Genomic DNA, 23,592 nt, shown 5'->3' on the forward strand with positions numbered 1-23,592 from the left:
TATTTAGGAATTTTGATAGGGGGAGGGGGATGAAATATATAATAATAGGTACTTTCAATAAATACTAATATAAAATACATTTTTAAAATCCCCTAACTTGTTGAGATTGGTGTGGATCAAGGTGAAATAAGAATTAACACAATAATTGTTTAGTACCTAATAGCGTTTATTATAAATACTCACCATGCATGAAAAATAATGCGCGGAAAATTCAAAAATATAGTTACCATACCACCATAAATGTATATGTTTTTATTTTCCAATATTTATGTCACGAACGACAAGTGGCGTATAGTAGGTATAACAAATTACCACGGCTAGAATATTTAGAAAACAGCTATACCTACTTAAAACTTAAAAGTAGTATCCTATTGAGAAATACAGAAAATAAGTAAACTTAACTTTACAAAAAAAAGGTCAAGGGGGGATCTATCCCCCATATCCCCCCCCCCCGTAAATACGCCACTGTCCAACGCCAACAGCTCTCTTTCGTCCAAGCTCAAAAGATCAATGATGAGTCCGCCTAAGGCGGCGTATGCAAGGCTGTGCTCGTGAACAACTCTGGCATAAGCGTGCCCTGAGATAATTTTGTCAATACTCTTGCTTGCTAAGACCTCGCAAAAGATTTGTTTCAAAACACTCCCCGCCATTATGGTTCCCATGGCACCTATGAAACTCATTAAGAGGTGAAAACCACCAAGCCTTACGGCCACGTTGCTGAAGTCTGGAACGCAGGCAGCAACATCCCGAGCCTTCCAGAACAATGGCTGGTAAAATGTCACAACACATGTGTTCTGGTTAATTAATTTGCACTTGTCAAGTGAAGTGAGAATGGATGTATGCACAGTGAAATGGTCGCTTGGGGTGAGTTGATGACCGGAAGGCATAGCATTTTTGAACATTCATACTCTTCCCCTTGTGTCCTAAACTCCATAAACTCATTCCACCCAGAAACTGTTGTCAAGTGAGCGATTTCTTAATTTCTATGCTGCATAGACAGCGTCAACAGTACAAATAAAACAGCACAGTATCTCGCAATAGCGGACTATAATAATATTATTTATTAATTAATATCGATAGTGATATTTGATATACACGTAATAATAGCTGCACGAATCGTTATAATTAAGTTAAGGGTAATTATTAACTCACCAGAAATTCATAAACAATTCATAAACAGATCCATCGACTATCTCCATTGCCAAATGACAACGCACAGCGCTAATGATTTATAATGGAAATTATGGTACTTAATATAATATAATATAGTTATAGCCTATAGGGTCAAAACCTTCGTATGTATTAATAATTTTAAATTATTTATACATATGTATATAACAAAATTAATTTTGCTTTTTTGGTAAATAAATTCGTATTCTATACATTAAAATTTGGCATCTTCATGTTTCGTGTTTATGAAGGGGTGTGGAGAGAGGGTCATAGGTTTCCTTAGATGTTAATGTTGATAAGTTATTGACATAATTAACATGGAAATAATGGTATTAAATAGTTACGGAACCAAAACCTTCGTTTTTCAGCAATTTTTTTAAATTTTGTATAACTTAGTATAACTTTGATCAACAGTATCTCGGTTAATTTTTAGTCTAAAAATAAGTTTTACCAACCAAATTTTAGTAAATTTAGTAGTCTACAATTTTGTTAATATCTATAGAACACAAAATATGATTAGTTTACGAATATAAGCGAAAAACTGAAAAAAAGTCTGAAAGTTTTGGGGCTTTTGCAATCCACTAAGTTAGCACAGGGTCCTCGAGGTCGAAAACTTAGGATAGACATCCTAGAGTACCCCTAGACAACCGGTAAAATTTCATTAACTTCGGAATACTTTCCAGCTACCCCCTTTTTTTCATTATATCGACTGGCCTATATGTGTGTGTGTTTATTATTTTATTCAAATAGGTAATCAAATTACGAATTTTGTAATAATTAGTTGGTATCACAATTATCTACATGTAGAATATAGATGCATTTATTTGTGTTAATACAAAAAGTGTTGTTCATTAATGAATAACTCGTACCTAATGAATAGTTTTTTTTATATAATATGTAATAACTAATAAGGCTATTGAAAACTGGTTAGAATTGTAAATAATATGGAGATTTGATTTAAACACGTTTTGCAATAAGTTATTACCTATGCTATAAAGGAAAGGTAATTTTTAATTTTTAAATTGTATTTTATTCGCCAATTAAAATTTACGAAAACTTAATTAAATTTATAAATTAACTAATTTACATTTTACACTCGAGTGTTTAATAATGGTTTATATAAGAAAAAAAACTCAATCACGTATCATTACTATAATATAAAACATTACTGTCAAGTGTCAATTAGGTAATAATAACTTATAAGTAGAACCATTTCAAATAATATATGGTTTCATAATTTAATGTTAAAAACAATGAAGACAATGTAATTTATAAAAGATTGAGATTTTTTTATAGATTTAAACATTGCAAATATCAATGTACACATATATCACACAAGTATAATGGATCTTTTATACCTGCAGATGTCTAATTTAAAATAAATATTACAACTAATTCAATAATTATACCTAATTGGATAAACTTAATTAAAAACAAATTACACTTATACGTTATGCTATTTGTTTATTTCCAAACGTTTAAAAATTTAACTATGGTCTTACGCTCCTACATACTTATTAGTTATTATAGTCAAAATTCAAAAGTAAAAAATGGTTTTAAGATAAAAAACATAAGATTAACTATTTCATATACAAATATAAAATGTTGCAATTGTTGTATATACGTATCTCTTGGATTCTTTCATCCCTCCATTTTGTTGACAAATTTATTGAAGTAAATATCTACATGAACTGCAGTTTTTGTAACAGCTAAGGAACGAAAATCGGATAGCCCGTCGAAAGTATTCGAAGGCCAAAAAAATAATTTAATCAAATTAAAAGATGATTGATCCTTTAATTAATAATATTATTATTAATTATTTTTGTATTTATATTCTATAATCTATATTATGCTATATTAAAAAAATCTGACTGACGATAATTCTAAAAAAAAAAAATTAAAAAAATAAATAATTATTCATGTACTTCATGTATTGAAAATTTCATTGTATTTCACAGCATATATTTTTGGGGCAAATTAGATACGCCCATTTATTATGCTGCGAAATAAGATAGAACTTTTAATGGGCGTATGTAATTTGCACCAAAAACAACCCCTCCAAAAAAAATATATATGTAATTTGCTCCACATCTAAAAATTAATTTCGGTAATTTGGATCAATTTTTAAGGTTGTAGTTTGCGTTACACAAAACTTTATAATAGTGCATTAATAAGTAATCTGCACCATCGTGTACCTGCGAAACTTTAAAACTTGCCACTTTAAAATAACTAAATAATCAATTTCATTTTAATAGAAAATCAGTAATATTATAACTATAAATAAATGTATATACCTAAGTATACAGAATACACGTATGTCGTATACTCTATGTATATTAAATAAATATATTATTAATATGTTTGCGATTAATATTGGACTAGGTACTATAAATATCATGATATACTGCTGTTCAATATTGTTCGATATTTTGACAATTGATATTTTTATTAGATTAGACGTAATCGATCTCGTCTCTACTTATTATTAGTAGAACACAACAATATTATATCCGGCACGCGTTGGTATTAACGTATTTTCGATGCGATATCAGTAAATTTATCTGCTGGTAAATTCCAACAGTTAAAGTTGAAAATGTGGCGCAGATTACATATTCCATTTCGTTTTCTGTGTGGAGCAAATTTCTAAAAATGAATTTTTAGAGGTGGCGCAAAATACATGTTTAATTTTTATATTTTGGCGCAAATTACATGCGCGCTTAAATATACCTAGCTATTGGTGGCGCAAATTACAAGTAATTAAATTGGTACAAAATACCATCTCCCCAATAAATTATATTCATATTATATTCTTAATATTATTTTGTATTTGCGTGTTGCGTTGTACATTTATCTATAAAGTAGGTAGGTATATAATATTACATGGTGGAAATCAGACAAGAATGTAAAATATTTATTTTTCGTGATAACAATAATAGATACTTACCTAATTATAAGTTATAACTGAAACTACTAAGACACTTAGGTACGCTTGTTAAAGTCCCTCCAGTGGGTGAAGTCTTTATTCTTTTAAAAATGTCCGTTTTTCTTTATTACAGGTAGGTATACCATTAATTTATTGTTTTTATTCATTATTATTAATAAAATAAATAAAAACTAATAAAAAAACAATATTAAGATGAATATATTATTCAATATAAATAGGTATACAATGTATGAGTTACTGCATGAAAATAATTGGATAATCAACTCGGGCAGATGCTAAAAATATGGACATTTACGATTTCAACAGTTCGTCCATATAGTTCCATTCATTTATTATCTTGTGAAAACTCAATACAATATTACAATACCTATACCAGATACCTATAACAGTTTCGATATGCGTTCATGTTGAAATTCGAACAGAAAACTACTGTCGATTAGCTCGCATCTGCACTCTGCATTACGAACGTTTACAGTGTGTTCATATACTTACCTATTATGACATTAACACGCGATCAATGTCAACTACGCAGACTTTTGTTCGAGATTGATATTTATGACGGTGCGTTTCGGTAAAGATCACGAGTGTTTAATCATGCAGTCGGCGACAGTTCTAGTGTCAATATTAGCGATCGTCTCCGCTGAGTCGGAATACCAGCCACAACGATGGGTCACGAGAATACTGCACGACACGCTCGAAAGTTATGTCCCGGATGGAGGACCGTCGTGCAGGCGGGATGGACAGACATATCGCGAAGGACTGAAGGATCTCAAGCTATGGGCAACCCAAAGTGAGTCCAGGCGATAACGCCAATATATTATAATCATATCTATATATAATATATAATTTTTATATCATATATACATTAGGTATATCGTATATAAATGATTGTGTGTTAGCGTTATCAAATGTATTTTTTATTTTAAAAGTATTACAAAAGTTTTAAAAAGTTTATAATAAGACATTTTTTAAGCAAAATTCTCGATACCAAATATATTTTTACAATTTTTATCGTTATTAATTTTAAAGTAGGTGGTTTTACTTTTTTAAATTACAACATACATTTTAAATTGCATATGCTAAACAGAATTCAAAGTAAGTACCTACTTTGACACATGGAAATTGAATTTCTAACGGGTAGGTAGTTAATTTAGATATAAGTTATATAAGCTATAACTAATTAACTACTCGTTTGAACTTATAACTTACAAGTTATAAGTATTTAAAGTTCTAATATGAGTGGGGTAGAGAGGTACAGGGGCACTTACCCCGCAAAATGTTAACATACATATGACATATCAATATATTATGATAGTATTTAATCGTCCAAATTGTTAATTGTAGAACAATTTCTTTTTGCTAGGTATGGGCTAATTAAGAGACAACCTTGTTTATATTTGGAGTTGGAATAAAATATTAAGTAGATAGGTACCTACCTACTAGGTATTACTTTTTAAATTGTAACTAGTTTATTTATTTAAACTACTACTGAAGTTGGATAAATATATCTACAAGCTTTTGTCATGGGTATTATTTACCTAACTGTTTGAAAATTATACTGATTAGTTACTTCTTTTTTTAAAACTAGTTTTTATGTGTTATTTTACTCTATCGTACACTCATAACAAAATGTACACTCAATAATGATTTTTATACCTACCTAGTATATTTTATAGTAAGTATGTTATACTATTAAAAGTAGTGAAATGGGATAATATTTATAATAATATAATTTAAATTGAGACTTAAAATATATATCAACAGTTCTTATACATTTCAGAAACATATTATTATATTAATCAAGATTGCGAATTCGTTTAATAAATTATCTAAATAAAAAGTTTAAACAATGTTGACTCTGATGATTTTTTCCTGTTGATCTAAGTAATTTCTTACAAGACTCTATAAATTAATAGGTTTAAATGTATTAAATATTATAGTATTATACAAGGTATCCAAAATTGTTTAAGCGATATTTCTGAAAATTTAATTCGAAGACTACAATTAACAGAAATAAATTCGTTCTTCTCTCACATCAAATTATACAAATAATCAAAAAATAGGATATATATGATTAGGGAATTGGGGTACTCGCTTCCTACACAGTACTTAGATATATATGTTACATTCGTTCAATAATATTATTATATTTTGTTTCAATAATTTCATAATACGCATTAATATACGGATGATCCCAAAAATCTTCTTGGTTAATTTTGTCTTATTATTAATAGAACAATACAAATCCAGCAGTTTGGTCGTAATTTCACAGTTTTGCCTCAAAATTCAAAAAAGATCCATTTGTGGTGGTGCACAGACCTCGATAATGACTCCAAATGATCCTACACCAATACGTTAATTTATGTTGTACATGGCTCAACAAACATTTATGTTGGATTCATTCTTTTTTTCTAAACATGTTTTTGACATACATATATAATACATATTTAATTGTGACTATTTGTAATAATTATCGATATACCTACCTATTGTCTAGTATCTCATAGTCCAATATAATTAAAAGTAAAACATTGCTAAATAAAATTGTATAGGTAAACATAACTCGGAAAACTGAATTTCAATGTTTAAAAAACGTACGCGTATAATAATTATAACCTTTAATATAACACTGTTCCTGTAAGTATATTTGTAAGTTGCAAAAATGTTATTAGAGAAGTTTGAATAATACAATAGACTGTGATTTAAAATAGGTACGTTTGCATTTTAGTTTTTAAGTACAATATATTATGTTTATTTCTTTTTCTTTTTTAGTGTATGACGCTTCGGCAAAGTTTCCAACAGGCATATTATCTGGGAAATCAGTCGATTTCGGTGATTATGACGAATGTATGGAAACCAACACAAATAGTTTAGACTTTAAACCTCAGTACTGTATAGTAAACATACGTTTTTCACCGTCTGTTAAGCTGTATCCAAATTACTACAAAACCACTCCACTTAATATTTTAAACTCGTCAATTTCTGCGTGGGAAGCTGTAAAGGTAATATTATTACTAATACTGGTAGGTATAACTATATAAATTATGTTAGTTGTTGCTGAAGTTCATCTTTCCGAGCGTGTTTTACGTCATTGTTCTTAATCTACTGCCATACATGTTACTTATTGTTTTATTTATGCATAACAGATTGTGGTAGGTAGATATATATTTTAATATTTTAATTACAACAAAAAGCAATATCAGTGGGTATATACAGGGTGTAACAGGAAGACCTGACATATAAAATAATTTTTGTTCTAATTTGTTTGATTAAATTCAAAATAGCCAATTTGTGAATCTGATTATAAGAAAAATGTTGACGGTTAAAACATTTATCTAAGTCAAGTAGCTTATTTTTTTAGAATTTTTTAAAATATCAATATTTTTTTGATTAAATTAATTTGGAACGTAGGTAATAACTTTTTTTAAAACATTATTTTTGGGAATTTCTTGACATGTGTATATTTCTTAAATTATTTACTAAATCGTATAATTTAAAAAAAATAAGTAGCATAATTTTTTTTTTTTTGTCAGGTCGTTCTGTTAAACGCTGTATATCCATATTTTTTTGTATGATTATATCATGATTATCAATATCGATAGGTACAATACATACTATTACATTTATATATTTTTCTTTATATAAAACAATCAATGCTATTTTAAATAGTGACAATTTTACTATTCAACGGTAAATAGGTAGGTACCTATCGAAAGGCTATATATAGATACTGTCACTTAGGTACCTATTCTACCCCGTCAAGCAATTTTACTAAATCAATCATTCATGTACTTACCTAATATTAAACTATTTATGTATGCGTTTACACAGCTAAATCCTAATCCGGCAAAGGTCCAGCGTAATGAAATCAACACTGCGATTTGTATTCCGTCCTCGTGCACCCATTCGGATTTACAGTCCACGTTGTCTCAAAACATTATTTCTGCGTTTAACGAGGAAGAAATAAACACCACCGTTACCGTGGACCCGCTGTTCTGCACCACGCAACACGACAAACCACCCAAGACATTGGGATTCATAATTTTTTGGTAATGCGCATAAGTCATAGAAATCATAAATCATAATACATAATATACCAATGCAATATATATAAATCATTTAGTACTTACATATAGATAACGTTTTATTACTTTAATGCCAAATACCCATGTTCTTACAGTATATAAGTAGGTATATTTAAAAATAACTAATTTTCATAACTAATTTGTTTAGGTGTTTCATATTGGTTATTGTTATATTAACAATTGTTGGAACACTACAAGATTTATATTCAAAGGAAGATACTGAATCTAAATGCAGTAAGTACATATCGGCACAATATTAATTATCAATAAAAATTGTCCATTTTATTATCATTATTAATTTACAACATAAATATATATTTTTTTAGAACCAATCTTGGTAGCATTTTCAATTCAATCAAACCTCAAAAAGTTATTTTACAATAGTACTAAGACTGCGGAATTTGCTGGCTGTAACTTCCTTAAAATAATAGCTTGTCTAGTCGTTTTATTAGGACACCGGTTGATGTACATTAGTGCACAGCCAATTTATAATACCAACAAAATTGAAGAGGTAAATTGTATAGGTATTTTAATAATTGGGCGAATGATTTTTTTATTTTATTTTTTTTTGTATTTAGACTTTTGAAATGATGATTTATGGAGTAGTGCATAACGGACCATTGGTAGTAGATATTTTTCTTACCATCTGTGGATTCTTAACTTTTGTTAATATGTACAGCGAATTAGTGAAGACCAAACAATTTAACATGCCATTTATATTATTTTGGAGATGGTGCAGGTAACAATGTGTACCTACAGCTATATTTACTAGTTTTTGTTGTACTTAATCTTGTATATTATGTAGGTCCTTATCATTTTATCAATAATCACTACAAGGTACCCTTACTGTTTTTTGTTTTTATTTCTTACGATTAGTGTTCGTGGTTATTAGAATATACTAAATAGTGTTTTGAATTTTGAAATTAGGTAGATACATATATATATATATATATATATATATATATATTACTAGACCAAACATTGGGACTTTCAAATTGGATTTAAAAATACATATAGGTGCCTACCTAAACCTAATATATAGGTAACTTTAATTAGTAGTATGTAACTAAATAGGTATTAATTAGATACAAATTAAAAATCTATAAAATATTTATTCAGTTTTGTAGTATACCTAGGTATAAATGCTTACTACAAAGTTAAGAGCAATACACTTGTATAAACATAGAAAATATGACGTCTAAGCACTCTCCTTTGATAGATTTTTGACGAATAAATAATAATAGGTACCTATTGTTTTAAATACAATTTTACGAACGATATTATACCTAGTTTTGTTACATGAATGAATGGATGATATGTTTAGGCAGAAGTCGAAATAAATGGTATTGTTCGGGATGATGTGGGAATAAAATTCAAATTCAATAAACTGGTTTTTTTACATTTCTATCGATTTTGTAATATTTAATTTTCAATTATTTACTACTGAGTACTGGATTTAATAACTGAATACCAACTGTATTTATATTTTATATGTTATGATAAATTTCTTGGATACAATTTGCTCTGAATAAATCAAAGTATAGGTACATTTTAAAATAATAAAACCGTTACAGACTGATCCCTCTATACGGTGTGATGATCGCGTTTTATTCGTTCGTATTAATACACCTTTCGGACGGCCCTTTATGGAGGCATATGGCTGTTAAAGAGTCGGAAAACTGTCAACAAAATTGGTGGACCAACTTACTGTTTGTAAACAACTACGTCAATGCCGATCAACCAGTGAGTGCAGAAATATTATATATTACTTTTTAGTAGATACTACCTACAACGGTACTACGCAATTATTATATGATTAAAACGATTTCACGCCAACAGTGTATGATTCAATCCTGGTATATGGCGTGCGACTTGCATCTGTGCGCTGTGGGCATACTAATTGTGTACTTTGTTTGGAAATTTCCGAAGTGCGAAAAAATTGTTCTGATTATTGCAATAGTCGTATCGTGTTTCATTTCAGCGTATGTTGTGTACGACCACAAATTTTACCCAACCTTTTTTGGTTTCATTTCGTAAGTGCATAATATTTTTACAGTATCTACCATTTACAACATGCATATATTAATAAAATTGCTTCTAATTTAAATATTTAAAAAAATTAATATTTTAAAACAAATTAGGTACCTAAGTACTTTAATTAACTTAAAATAATTTATATTTTATTGCAAATATTATAAAATATGTTTTTTAATTAAGGGCAAATAGGATAATGGACAAAATCTTTTTCAAGACTTGTTGATTGCATAAAAATCATTTTATGCAATGAATATAGATTTATAATATATAATAAATTTATATTGTAAATTATTGTATTTACCAATTCGTATTATAAAATAATATGATTTAGTATAAATTATGTATGAATCCTACAACAAGATATCTCTAAAACTTGTAATTTTATTACTAGACTTTTTTTCGTAAAATTATCCAAATACCTACTTATTGATTAATGGGCAATGGTTGCTTTTTATCTTTAACTCTCACAATTTTCAACAAACGTAATAAGTACCTATCGATTTAAAGTTTATTCACCCCAAGTATAGATTGTCTCTTCAAATTGCCTGTTAATTGCTGATTAACACTTTAAAGTTTAACACATATAGGATATATTGAGATACCTATTATACACAGCCACATAGGTACAACTATAAAACTAAATATCGTAGTCTTTGGTAATTGAATATTTGGTATAATACAAGAAATAGTGAAGTAGGTACGTATTATTTGGAGGGATGTAGATACTTCTAACAATGGCAATAATATAATGCATCAACTTCCTAATCATGATTAGGAATATAATATTTTTTCTTTCCCGAACAAAACGAAGTTTATTTTTTATCACAGGAATTTGAAATACCCGCCGAGCCACGAAGATTTCACACTGCTGTACATACCCACGCACACGAGGGCGACGCCATACTTCGTGGGAATGTTCGCTGGTCACGTTTACCGGACAACGAGAGCCCGGAAGCCCGACTTCCGATTCCCGTACCCTACACTGTGTCTGTGGACGATCGTCGGCGGCTGTGTACTATGGATGATGTCCGTATTCTACTTTTTCGTACACGAGTACAGCATGTGGGCGAGCGTCTTGTACGCGCTCGTGTTCCGTCTCATATACTCAGCCATGATTTCGGCGTTTATCATTATTTCCGCCGTAAACACTTGTTACACAGGTAGGTAACGGCTGACCAAATACTGATGACCCGTCCAAAAACCATTAATATATATTATGCATTGTTATTACTTATTATCATACCATAATAATTGGCCTCATATAAATAGGATCTTGGACATTAATACTCGCGCCGTTGGGCAGACTCACGTACGGAGTGTATATGGGAGGATTGTCAATACAATTGTTCTATGTGGCATCTGCGCGTACTCAAATTTATTTCAATCAATTACTAATTGTAAGTAATATTATACTCTACTACAGCGTACATATATATATATTATAATATACAAGATATTTAGTACCTAATTAATAAATATAATTCGCCAAACATGCTCATCCGAGTCCCACGTTTGTTTCTGTTTTAATCAAATTGATGCTACCGAAAACACCAGGTTGAAAATCAAAGCATTTTTAAAGCTCCAAAAGTTGTCGAAAAAACAAAAACATATCATTGTAAAATCGCTCTGCTCAAAATCTTTAAGTTATTTTTATTTAAAACAGTCAAAAGTAAAATAAATCTGCTGTCTATTTTTAATTTTACTATACGGCGCTTGTATATAGTTACACCTCAACAATCCAGCTTCAAGATATAACCTAAATTTTCTCATAGCTTTCCTTCAAACTTCTTGACTATTAATCAAAGATGTACATTTTTATTAATAGTCATGGGTCGTGATTGGTGATTCAATTTTTGGATTTATTATTGCATTCATTTTGTACATGTTGATCGAGAGTCCATTTGAAAATCTATTGAAACTATTCATCAACAAAATAAAAGGAGGTAAAGATCAATTATTATTTGTTGTATAGAGTATTTTAGTCTTTACTCTTTAGAAATGATTATAAGTTTTTTAAAAACGACCATTATAATATCTAGGTATATGCCATTTCAAATTCAAGGTCAGTCATTGACTTTAAAAAATTGTTTTGACAACATTATAACAGTGTTGAAATATTTAAATATAATTTGGGATATACTGTTATCAGTGATCATCAGTTATAATTTCAATTAATATTTACTTACAAAGTGTTCAACATTTTTAGATACCTCACCTATTAGTAGTTATTACTTAATATTTGTCCTTGTATAATATGATGTAAACTTAGTTAATACCACTAGTTTATCTTAAATAGTGGTTTATACTAAAAAATTTACATTTATTTGTACAAGTTGATGAATATACATATTTTTGGGTTTAAATTATCTACTTACCTAGGTACATATAGGCTATACATAGTATATTTATTATTATCACCATCAAATTATTCTAATATCAGACTAGGAGTGTCACTATTTCAACCATATAATATAAAATATACAATTAAAAAAAAATTAATCACAATTTTTAATTCAGGAAAAAATAAAACTGAAGAAAGAACACCCAACGCTGTTGAAATGATATCACCACATACTGGACATGCAATAGAAATAAATAGTTAATATGAATTTATTAAATATATGTACCGGGTCACCAAGATATAAAGTTAAAATACTTAAAATTAAGACACAAAATGTTCCTATATAGATATTAGAATGTTACGCACGAATACCTATTGTATTATTATTTTTATATTTGTTTTGAACTTCTAGTTTATTTTATAATTTTTGTTATTGTCAAATGTCATCATTTTTTATTTACTTTACTTAATATTTGTAAGTATAAAGTATGAACTCTCAGAATTTATACAATTTTTATTTATAATTGAAAAAGTACATTAGTAATGTAAAATGTTACCTATACACTAATACCTATTGTATTATTATTTTTATATTTGTTTTGAATTTCTAGTTTATTTCATAATTTTTGTTATTGTCAAACTTCATAATTTTTTTATTTACTTTACTTTATATTTGTAAGTATAAAGTATGCATTCTCAGAATTTATACAATTTTTATTTAAATCTAAAAAGTACACAAGTATTGGTATGTCAAAAGTAGATTATAAAGTTGTTAAAAATGCATAAAACTATAAGAGACAACAGTTAGAACTTTAAAAGTAATTAATTATTATAAATAATGGATTATATGGTCTGTTCAATATGAGATCGGCAAGGGCGGCCAAATAGTGCGCATGGGCATGGCTTTGTTCTGGGGCAGTGGCCGATGCATTGCCGTAGTTGGGACGGCATCTGACCATATGTCTGACCGCCGCCCAACGAAAACTGGTCGCTGCTGTGTACCAATCTCATTTTGAATAGAATAGATTCTGTCGCTCCTGATGTTACATTTTTGACCAGAATTGAAGATGTTTCATAGGATATCATTGTTGATATTTGGGTTGGTTTTAATAATGTCTGCAGTTTAAATCTCAGGTTATCCATGCATCAATTTTTAAACATAATTGTTCTTAAGAAGGTGTGTATAACTTTATTATTATAAGACCAAATTATACATTTTATTTGTTTAGAATATCAGCAGGTATGCTATTTACACTATACAATATACATATTATTATATTATTTATATTATCTACTGTGATACCCGAGGTCATACCTCCATTTATCAACACATAACAATCTTATTTTTATCTGTCTCAGCTGTAAATCAATACGCATGTTTACACATTTTCAATAAAAAAACCTGTTGTTCTGGATCTTCTACAGCGTTACTCATTTTTTCGATCAAATGGATCAGTCCATTTGTTCATATCTAAAATAAAACATATGATATAAGGAATTTTATAAATTAAAGCTAATATTCAATAAAAAAAAAAAAATTATATACTTCCAGGAGCTTCAGGCCTTATTCTAGATTGATCTAATTGTGCACGGTTTAGTTCTTGTGACTTTTCTAAAAAATTAGTATATATTTAGACAAGTTATAAGAAAAGTCAAATAAAATTTCCCAAACATTCTTCTCCTTTAGGGAGGGAACTCATCCTTAATTTTACTCACTTCAGAATAAAATAGTGGTTTATTATTAAATACAATAATAAAGCAATAGATTAAAAACAAATTTAAGTACAGCTTATAAAATGTTATAATAACAGTGATGGGCTATCTTTTAACAGTTTTAATTTTTCATAAGAATAATGAATAATTGAAGATTTTAAACATTTATATATTAACCAAAATTAAGGGTAGGTATATAGAAACTCCAGTTATGTGGGCTGGAAAATTATGAGTCATAATGTAAAAATTTAGAAATTGCAGAGTATTGTGTAATTTTGTGAATATTATACTCATTTTATATTAAATTAAATTTAAAAATAATAATAATATCGACACAGAGACATTAAAATATTATTAAATCCATAACTATACATTTATACTATTACTTATATACTTTATTATTTAAATATTGAATTTGCTATACACCCGACAGCATCAAAGATATATTAACATTAACTTGATAATGGTTGTAACTTTAAATTGTTTATAATACCTAAATTAAATTTATATATTATTATTTGATTGATGAAGAATAACTAAAATTTGTATAAAATCTATACTAACTAATAATAATAATGGTAAGATTACATTATTACAAATATTAAACTTACTATAATCTTCAACATGCGTCATTGGATAAATAATGATTGGGTAAGTTGCTATTCCTATGCTGCCAACAAAAGCTGATAGGAATGCAACATACTTCCATCCTTTTAACTGAGACATTCAAACTTAAAATTACTCAAGTTATATTACTAAACTTTATGGTAAAAAAGAAACTTGAAGAATAAAATAATTAATATATCATTGAAAATAATATTTTAGTACTACCTCATTGGATTATATTATCATTTATCAATTTAGTTTTGAAAATAGATATTATAATCACAGAATAAAAAGTATTTTGTCATAATCTTGATGCCTTTGTTATCAAATTTTATATTATAATCTGTGCTAGCAGCTGCCTGCCTGTTTGTTGTAAAAAAATATTACACAAGGCTTGTTTTACAATCATTGTTTAAACCTCGGTTAAGCCTAACCCACTGATTTTACCAGCCGAATTTGGTGGTTTAACCTTAGTTCAACGATTGTAATACGGGCACACAGACGCACAGAGTATAATCGTTATTTTTTTATTGTTATAATATAATATTAATATTTTATAAAATTATTCTAATTTAATTACATATTTATAATATTATATATAACATAATACGCATATCTGTAGTAGTCCAGTAGCCCCGAAGTCCAACATTTTACCTATAAGCATGGTTGTAAATATACACCCGTGCCATAAATAGTTATGCCATTAGACACATTTACATAAAATGTTGATAACCACATAACACAAATTGTTTTAACAACATTTGATTCACCGACAATAATTGTCATAGGTTAATATTATATACTTTCGCGCTACTGCTGTTGTAGTGGTAGTATTGTTATGGGGGTAGCATAGACCTATAAGTCTAGGGTGGTATAGTAGAAGTACCCGTGTTAAAAAAAAAATTACTATTAAGTAAGATTTATTTTTATTTTTTAGACCATTCTGCCCTTTGCAACTTCTACCAAAGCATACCAAACTTCTCGAATTATTACTCCATCTCTTTGCCCTCTTAAGTAATCTCCACTCAGTTCTAACGCATTAGGTTCCCAACGATTGTTTTTTATTTTGCTTGTTAGTGAGTCTGCTGTGAGTCTGACCATAGAAAATCTTACAGGTCGGGTGCATTATACCTGTTGGCCTGTTCAAATCCGCATTCTTTCATTGTTCATACACACAAGTGTTTGGGGTTAAGTGTAGGTCCATGGATTTTTCTAAGGAAGCTTATTGTTATCACCCTGTATCATAGACTATATTTCACATCTGTACTTGATATTGGTGCATAGGTAGGCAATGTATTTATGTATTTCCTTGGTGTCTTGAAACGAGTTTCATTAAGTAATAAGTATATTTACATATTATATTACAGACAAGATTAAAGATATTGGCACAGAATTGGCTCCATTGAGTCTCGATAGTTCAATAATTAGCAACACAACAATCATTATATTTAATGCATGAAAATGTATTTACAGTTATTTATATTTCAACAATTATAATTATACAAAAACATATCTTAGCCATTAGTATTTAATATAGTACTTATTAACAACTAAAAAATTAAAATATAATTTTTCAATTCAATTAAAAAAAAAAACTTACAAATTAACTGGTTATTCAGTTATTTTTTCCATTTTATACATCTATAAGCTTTAAAATCCGACACTTTATCATCTAAATGATCATAGTTATATGATTTAAAACAAGATTCACACATATGATTTACAGTTAATGGGGTTCTTTCATCATCGTTCAGCATAACAATACTGGCAATATTTTTATAGCAAAATATACAGTTCTTTAATTTTTCCTTTGCTACACTTATGACTCTTGGATAATTGGTTTGGCCAAGACAATCATTAGATTTAGCAATGTTGATTTCATTAAATATAAATAGATGTTCACAACGTCCTAGATGTTGATAAACATAGGGTTGACCGATGCATACCTCCAAGTCCAAAAGTTGTGTATCCATTGATAATATATTTTGAATAGTATGACCATTACAACTAGCCCAACTTTTCATTGTTTCGGCATGCATCAATGTACTTCTATCAGGTAAAGAGTCAACATATAAATTATTATTGATATAAAACAATCCGTGCTTCAAATCTGAGTTTACTATGAATTCTAAAACAAAATAAATAATAATCGATTTTATTACATTTTAATGTTTTTAATTCTATGTTAAGTACCACGCACAGGCCAACTAATAAAATATTATAAGATAAGTACACCGAAATATATTTTTGTCATTATCTTTTACTAGTGCCAAAAAACTTGCATGTACCAAAACCACTTTAAAGATCATAATTTGATTTTTAAATCTAGATAGTACTTTGAAGAGGTTATTTACAATCCATAAATTATTGAACCATCTATTGACCACTTATAATTTACATATTTATATAAAAACTCAGGAAGGATATATAACAGGGGTGGCCAAACTTTTTTTGATTAAGATTTACTGAGGGTATATTTTTTTCTTTTAGGATAATATTAATAATAAACATATTTATATAAATAAAAAAATTAAAGTGTTGAGTTATCTAAAATGAGTGTTTCACATTAAATTTCTAAATAATTTTAAAATGTATTAACATTTTACTGTTGATGTAGAAGTGCGTCGTTGCATATATCATGGCCAAACGAAGACTCCGTGCTTAAGTCTAAACCTAACCTACTTAGCTTTTATACATTTCATGTGAAAAATGCCATTTAACATTAACAGGTTAATCCGAAATATATGTATTTAATAACAGAATCTACTAAATGACAAATGCATAAGAATAATTAATCAATTCTAACAAGGGGATCGACTTAGAAATCATCCAAGGTCGACCGTTTGGCCACCCCTGATATATAAATATAAATAAAAATTTCGATTTACCTAATGGTTTATGAGGGTTTTTGCTTATATCGCCGCTGATTTCACTTTCTTCATTTTCACATTTAAATCCTTGTTTCAAATCATGAAGAGTTTGTGTGTCATAAAATTGAAGGGTTTTTTGACAACGTGGAATAACAGCTTCATCAGGAATTTGATTTTGCGTCCAATGAAATGGATAATAAACTGAAATTGTTATTAATAAAGTTTCACCAGGCAAAATATTTCCTCTTGGAGTAAAGCTGGGTAGCGGAGTATATAATTTAGTTCTCTTAGTCTGATAGAAATCACTTTTCATAACATTAAGCGTTTGGAGTTTACTACTAGTAGTGTCATAGATAGGAAAAACATAACGAGCACATAATACATCTGGTGAATCAAAAACATCTTGAAAATCATATTTCTGTAATTCTTCATCCCATTTTTTTACCTCTTCTGGTAAATCAGTTAAATCAATATCTGAATTAATTAATTTTAATTTTTCATATACTAGACGATCAGTGACTCTTGACATTTTAACTTGATCAACTTTATAAGCATTCTCAATTTTAAATTGTCTTAGGTTAATGGGTTTAGAAATGTAACAACCAAGAAGTGAATCGCTGAACTCCATTGATGATTGATGTTATCCTATTTATTTATTCTGTAAAAATAAAGCATAAAAGGTTTCATTATTTTGAAAAAATAAAATATCAATTCTTAAAATGTTTAAATAAATATAGGTAGGTGTTAGGGTTTATTCTTAATTATGTTAAGAGGATGTAACCGCATGTGTGGTCTGTCTTACACACATACTTTATAGCAAATTTTTCATTCACCAGTTGCAATAGTGTGCTGTTTATTAGATTGGATTGACCTATTATAAATTTAAAGGTAAGATTATTATCTAGGGCACGACGTAAGATTTTATTGATATTATTGTTTTTAAGTAAGTTATGACCTTTTTGAAAACTGTAAACTGCACATTTTAAAATGATCATAACTTACTTAAAAATAATAATATCAATAAAAGCCCATCTCACCTTCAAATTTTATAATAGGTCAATTCACTCTAATATCAAAACTAATAGTACACTATTGAAATTGGTTAACAAAAATGTTCTATGTCGTAGGTTTGTAAGACAGACAACACATGCGGGTACTATATACTTTTAAATAGCATAGTTTATAATTTATTTGTGATTATTTGATAATCATTTTTGATGATCTACATACTCCTTATTTAACAGAAATTCAATAGACTTAAATTAAGACATTAAGAGGACGCCACACAAATATTTGTTGTCTCTATCTTACAAGTTACGCAAAGTTACGCTCAGCAGATCACGTTTAGCTCCGTTAATTTAATAATTAGAGTTAATTGACCTATTATGAAACTTGATGGTAAGAACATTATCTGTGTTTGTTGGTTGGTTTTTTATGATTATTCAGTTTTTAGGTGAGTTATGATCATTTTTAATTTACGCTATATTATATACGCATAACTTGCCAAAAAATTGAAGTATCGTAAAAAACCAACATACAAATGTTCTTACTATTAAGTTTCATAATAGGTCGATTCACTCTAATTTTAATACTAACAGAGGTAAACATGATCTGCTGAGGGTAACTTTGCTATGTTACACACTTGGAAGACAGAAACCATAGAATAGTATACATAGTACCATAGTATTCTATGACGGAGACAACAAATATCCAAGTGGAATCTTCTTAACGTACTTATAATTTATATTTTAAATTCATCTAAAAATATAATTATGTACAATGTACTAAATATTAATGTGTACTATGTATGTAGTTGATTTCTTTTTTCAAATTAATATAATAAATATAGAATTTACAAACGTCAAACGGACAACTATAATTACTGTAATCAATAGTACAATACAGTGAGTTTATTAACTTACTTAACTGACTGTCTCACTTATTCCTTAGAAGTTAAAAGAAAATGCTGTGTATAAGATATGTAGTACTTGTTAGAAGTTAGAATAGGAAATTAGGTAAGATCGCAGTCCACGATCAAAGTATTCAATTGGTTTTACTTAAAGATATAGCAAAATAAATAAATGAATTTCTATTAATACTATATATAAGTATAACTAGTAAAATAACTAAATTTACTTTGTAAATTGTAAACTTGTAATGCAACAATGCGCGGGACTATTTTCTATGAATATGCCGTGATCACAGATATGTATAATAACTAGATACCCGACTTCTTATCAATGACGCTGGCAGCCATTTACAACTTGGGCAAAATAGTATTATCAGTACATATGTATATATAATTAAATATATATATGAATAAATGTAAACATTGCCAAAGTTGCAAATGGCGTCGGGCATCATAATTTAATAATGTTGTTGTATATGGAGTCGGGTATCTAGTTATAATACATATCTGTGGCCATGATTAATGATTGCCGTCATGGCGTCATGGCATCATGCTTAAATGATAAGACTAAAGACTACCGGTTTTTGATAAAGCAATAAGGCGTTCATTCATTGGCCCACTGAACTGAACTGAGTTTCGTATTCAGGCTACATGCGGCCGCGGACAAGGAAAAAAGTATGATGTGCACCCAGAGATTTTAAATAATTGTTATTTAAAATCTCTGCGTGCACCAAGGTGTATTGATACACCTTGACGTGCACCTATAAGATCTATGGTGGCATTATTGTTCTATGGGTGGCATAGAACAATATGATGGTGGTTACCCACCACAAGAAATGCGGTAAAAATCAAAAATATCACTTGACTTGTTATCACGATTTAAGATAGTATGGTCACAGAGATCTATTCTGTGGTATGGTTGCCCATCGGGCATCGACTACGTTAAAATGGCTTATCCGACGACCATTAATATGAATCACGGACTACTACAGTAGTAGTCCGTGATATGAATCTAGCAATCAGCTGTTTTTAATACTAAAGCGCTTTTAGTGGAAAAAATTAAGACTTTGCAGACTATTTTTACCTGCTAAGCTGTATATTTAAATCTAACATGGCAGAACTGATATATAAATATAATAATACTTTAAATAGATTAAACATATTAATTATCATTTGATATTTTACTATGTTAATATAATTTAATAATCAACTATATTGCTATAATTTTGTTTATTTTTTATATTATAATAATAAAAATGGTATGTTGTGTACCTTTATGACCTTATAAGGATTTAAAAATGTATTTGTTTGGTGTTCCTAAGACTTCTCCTTTAAGGGACAAGTGGGAAAAAGTTTTAGATGTTAGTTTTAAAACTAATTCTAAAGTATGCTGTTACCACTTCAAGAAAGAGGACGTACTATCTTAAATCGTGCTTGTTATTAAAACTGGTCTTAAAGTTAACCGCCAGAGTGAGCTACACTATTCAATTGTATGAATAAAATAAGTAGCATACATCAATTAGGTAGGTAGCCAATAGGTAGCTGAATTCTTAGCACCAGTGCTTCTCATTGTAAATAAGCGAACAAAAATAAACTGTTTTGAGCAATGAACTATGAAAATGTATCAATTAATTAGGAACAATATTGGTATTTGGTACTCATTTTGTCACACTTTTTTTCAATTTTTTGTTTAGACTTAATATGGACATTTTGCGACCGGAGCCGACAGGATAGCAAGATAATTCGCAAAATTTCAAGGTCAAGAAAACAATTGGTATTACTACTACATATACGATATACCTAATATTTAATTGTATTTACACATACGATTAATATTATATTTATTAGGCTTCTTCAACGATATATTTTTGAATATCGATATCGTTTTTTTTGTGCGGTATTGAATCACAATATCGAAAAAAATGCAGGTACCTATTTTAATAATTATTAAATATTAATAATTAAATAAATGCAATGTTTTCTGCAAATATTAAAATATCAACATACCGTATTATTAGGTATACTATTACCAAAAGCAAAATAAATGTAATACAAATATATTAACATAAAATATACTTCGTAATAAAGGCTGTCAGACAATCTTCGCTCGTATTCAATATAGTTTATGATTAATATGATTGAATTCAAATATACCTATCACAATAACATTACAGTGACTTAAGGCACGTCCAGACGGAGCAGTTTTTGCTGCGCAGCAAATACGCGTCCACACGGTGCGGCATTTATTTCCGGATTATCTTCCAGTAGACAATACTGATGATGCCGCGCGGCTTTGCCGAAAATACGTCCACACACACGCGGCATAGGCGAGCGGCACAAGCCGCGCGGCTTTCCTTTGATGTAGACCGCCTACTAGGCCGATCGGAAATTATGCCGCGCGGCATCAAAAAAAGCCGCAGAAAATGTATTTATGTATTCACACTCATGCCGCGCGGCAAAAGCTGCTCCGTCTGGACGCGCCTTTAGATACTCAATGACGAGGTGTACAGTGTACTTGAGTAGTTGAGTACTTAACACTTATAAGGTATATTGACTCATGAGTACAGCAGCTATTTAGAACGGTTACCTCGTTTTCCCGTTTTTTTTATTTATGTTTTGAATTGAATTTAATTATTATTCCGTTTCGAAATAGATTACTGCGTAATGAATTGCGCATGACATTCTCATGATATATCTGGTTTTGACAACTAATAACTATACACAATTTATAGTCAGTTAGATTTTTTTATTTGCTTCCTAAAATGAATATTTTGTCTGTATTACACTGCGTCCTAGCCCCTGTTTCTCTTCATGGGTTTAATACCGGTTATTTCATATTTGCTAAAGTAAGTTCAATAGGTATTCACCTGTTTGAAATAACGGTAAAGTTGAAATTGATATCAAAATCAGAAAAAAAAAATACCGGTATCCGAGAGAGATATTGCAAAAAACATTTTCGGTTTTAAAATTGAAGGCCTGATGAAAATGGCTGAATTGATAATTACATGGTAGAACACATATTTTATTACTGTTATAATTTATTTTATATATTTTAGATTCTGAGCGGAGCGATGAATGTATTGCTTTTACAATGATGTGTGTGTTTTTTTTTGTGTGTCTTTCATCACCTTTTAGGACAGTACCTAAAAATGCTTAGATTTTCTTCAACAGTATCTTTTATGATTGGAAAATGAATCTAGTTGGTACTTTGGGGGGGGTCAAAAGTAAAAATTTCCTAGTAGTTTTCAAAAACACCGTGAAAAACAAAAGAAAAATTAAGGAAAAACGGGAACTTTTACGCAAAATCTGTTTTAGAAAAAATCGATTTTGGTTTTTGGTGCAACTCTTAAACAAATTACCATGGGTACCTACATGAAATTTTGACTGAATCTTATATTATTATTTTCTATACACCATAACATTTTCCAAATATTTTGACTTTTTGAGTTGTTTACGGACATTTTTTTATTTTTTTTTTTTCTATAAAATATATCAATACAATTTTATTTGTTGGTTAAAAAAGCTTGAAAATTAAATAGAAGGTTCCTATTATATTTTTCAAAGGCAGATGAAAAAAAATCAAAAATCCATTACCACAATTTTTTTTTATGAGCATTGAAAGTTCAAATATTGACAAAAAAAGTAAAAATTACGAAAATTTGCAAATTATTTTTAGTTAGAAATTCATAAAAAGAATCTAAGATTTGAAAATGTAATACAAGATTCCTCATAAATTTGTCTGCCTTTATCAAAAAAAAATTTTTACAAGAAAGTCAAATTAAATTTTTATGAGCATTTGAAATCAGTGCTTAAATCAAAAAAAATAATACCGTTTACCGTTATATATATAAATATTAAACGTTATGATCGAATGACTGTTTAACATTATATATAATTCAAACGTTATTCAACTTAAG

The 23,592-nt window shown here is 28.9% G+C and overlaps 4 protein-coding genes across 5 annotated transcripts; 2 read left to right on the forward strand and 2 right to left on the reverse strand.

Annotated features, from left to right (window-relative positions):
* The first annotated feature begins 4,708 nt into the window (after positions 1-4,708).
* On the forward strand, positions 4,709-8,942 carry LOC100571676 (nose resistant to fluoxetine protein 6-like). Its single transcript, XM_029486254.1, has 6 exons — positions 4,709-4,904; positions 6,887-7,116; positions 7,946-8,163; positions 8,348-8,433; positions 8,526-8,710; positions 8,778-8,942. Exons 1-6 carry the CDS (start codon positions 4,709-4,711, stop codon positions 8,940-8,942), a joined length of 1,080 nt encoding a protein of 359 aa, XP_029342114.1.
* Positions 8,943-9,480: 538 nt separating this feature from the next.
* LOC115033745 lies at positions 9,481-12,911 on the forward strand. The gene is made up of 5 exons (XM_029487383.1): positions 9,481-10,232; positions 11,065-11,396; positions 11,506-11,633; positions 12,062-12,179; positions 12,754-12,911. The coding sequence occupies exons 1-5, from the start codon at positions 10,012-10,014 to the stop codon at positions 12,837-12,839; spliced, it is 885 nt and encodes a 294-aa protein (XP_029343243.1). The 5' UTR covers positions 9,481-10,011; the 3' UTR covers positions 12,840-12,911.
* Positions 12,912-13,740: 829 nt separating this feature from the next.
* On the reverse strand, positions 13,741-15,137 carry LOC100164820 (CG34242-like). The gene is made up of 3 exons (NM_001145431.1): positions 14,902-15,137; positions 14,124-14,189; positions 13,741-14,048 (listed from the first exon to the last, which is right to left on the reverse strand). The coding sequence occupies exons 1-3, from the start codon at positions 15,014-15,016 to the stop codon at positions 14,005-14,007; spliced, it is 225 nt and encodes a 74-aa protein (NP_001138903.1). The 5' UTR covers positions 15,017-15,137; the 3' UTR covers positions 13,741-14,004.
* A 1,188-nt stretch (positions 15,138-16,325) lies between these two features.
* LOC100163449 (snRNA-activating protein complex subunit 3) lies at positions 16,326-20,038 on the reverse strand. Of its 2 annotated transcripts, none has more exons than XM_003244535.4 (3): positions 19,903-20,038; positions 17,785-18,424; positions 16,326-17,024 (listed from the first exon to the last, which is right to left on the reverse strand). In XM_003244535.4, the coding sequence occupies exons 2-3, from the start codon at positions 18,392-18,394 to the stop codon at positions 16,516-16,518; spliced, it is 1,119 nt and encodes a 372-aa protein (XP_003244583.1). In that variant the 5' UTR covers positions 18,395-18,424; positions 19,903-20,038; the 3' UTR covers positions 16,326-16,515. The 2 variants fall into 2 exon arrangements, with proteins under 2 accessions (XP_003244583.1, XP_001945758.1); XM_001945723.5 differs by having other exon boundaries at positions 19,689-20,008.
* Positions 20,039-23,592: the final 3,554 nt, after the last annotated feature.

The sequence above is a fragment of the Acyrthosiphon pisum genome, chromosome A1 (assembly GCF_005508785.2).
Source record: "Acyrthosiphon pisum isolate AL4f chromosome A1, pea_aphid_22Mar2018_4r6ur, whole genome shotgun sequence".
In the NCBI taxonomy this organism is placed as follows: domain Eukaryota; kingdom Metazoa; phylum Arthropoda; class Insecta; order Hemiptera; family Aphididae; genus Acyrthosiphon; species Acyrthosiphon pisum.

Excerpts from the sequence above, each read along its gene's own strand:
- LOC100571676 (XM_029486254.1), top strand. The coding sequence starts at position 4,709 with ATGCAGTCGGCGACAGTTCTAGTGTCAATATTAGCGATCGTCTCCGCT. Across the intron at positions 4,905-6,886 it reads CAAGCTATGGGCAACCCAAA|TGTATGACGCTTCGGCAAAG; the intron begins GTGAGTCCAGGC and ends TTTCTTTTTTAG. Across the intron at positions 8,164-8,347 it reads TTGGGATTCATAATTTTTTG|GTGTTTCATATTGGTTATTG; the intron begins GTAATGCGCATA and ends TAATTTGTTTAG.
- LOC115033745 (XM_029487383.1), top strand. The coding sequence starts at position 10,012 with ATGATTAAAACGATTTCACGCCAACAGTGTATGATTCAATCCTGGTAT. Across the intron at positions 11,634-12,061 it reads ATTTCAATCAATTACTAATT|TCATGGGTCGTGATTGGTGA; the intron begins GTAAGTAATATT and ends TTTTATTAATAG. Across the intron at positions 12,180-12,753 it reads CATCAACAAAATAAAAGGAG|GAAAAAATAAAACTGAAGAA; the intron begins GTAAAGATCAAT and ends TTTTTAATTCAG.
- LOC100164820 (NM_001145431.1), bottom strand. The coding sequence starts at position 15,016 with ATGTCTCAGTTAAAAGGATGGAAGTATGTTGCATTCCTATCAGCTTTT. Across the intron at positions 14,190-14,901 it reads GACGCATGTTGAAGATTATA|AAAAGTCACAAGAACTAAAC; the intron begins GTAAGTTTAATA and ends CTAATTTTTTAG. Across the intron at positions 14,049-14,123 it reads AAGGCCTGAAGCTCCTGGAA|ATATGAACAAATGGACTGAT; the intron begins GTATATAATTTT and ends GTTTTATTTTAG.
- LOC100163449 (XM_003244535.4), bottom strand. The coding sequence starts at position 18,394 with ATGGAGTTCAGCGATTCACTTCTTGGTTGTTACATTTCTAAACCCATT. Across the intron at positions 17,025-17,784 it reads AAACCCTCATAAACCATTAG|AATTCATAGTAAACTCAGAT; the intron begins GTAAATCGAAAT and ends ATTTTGTTTTAG.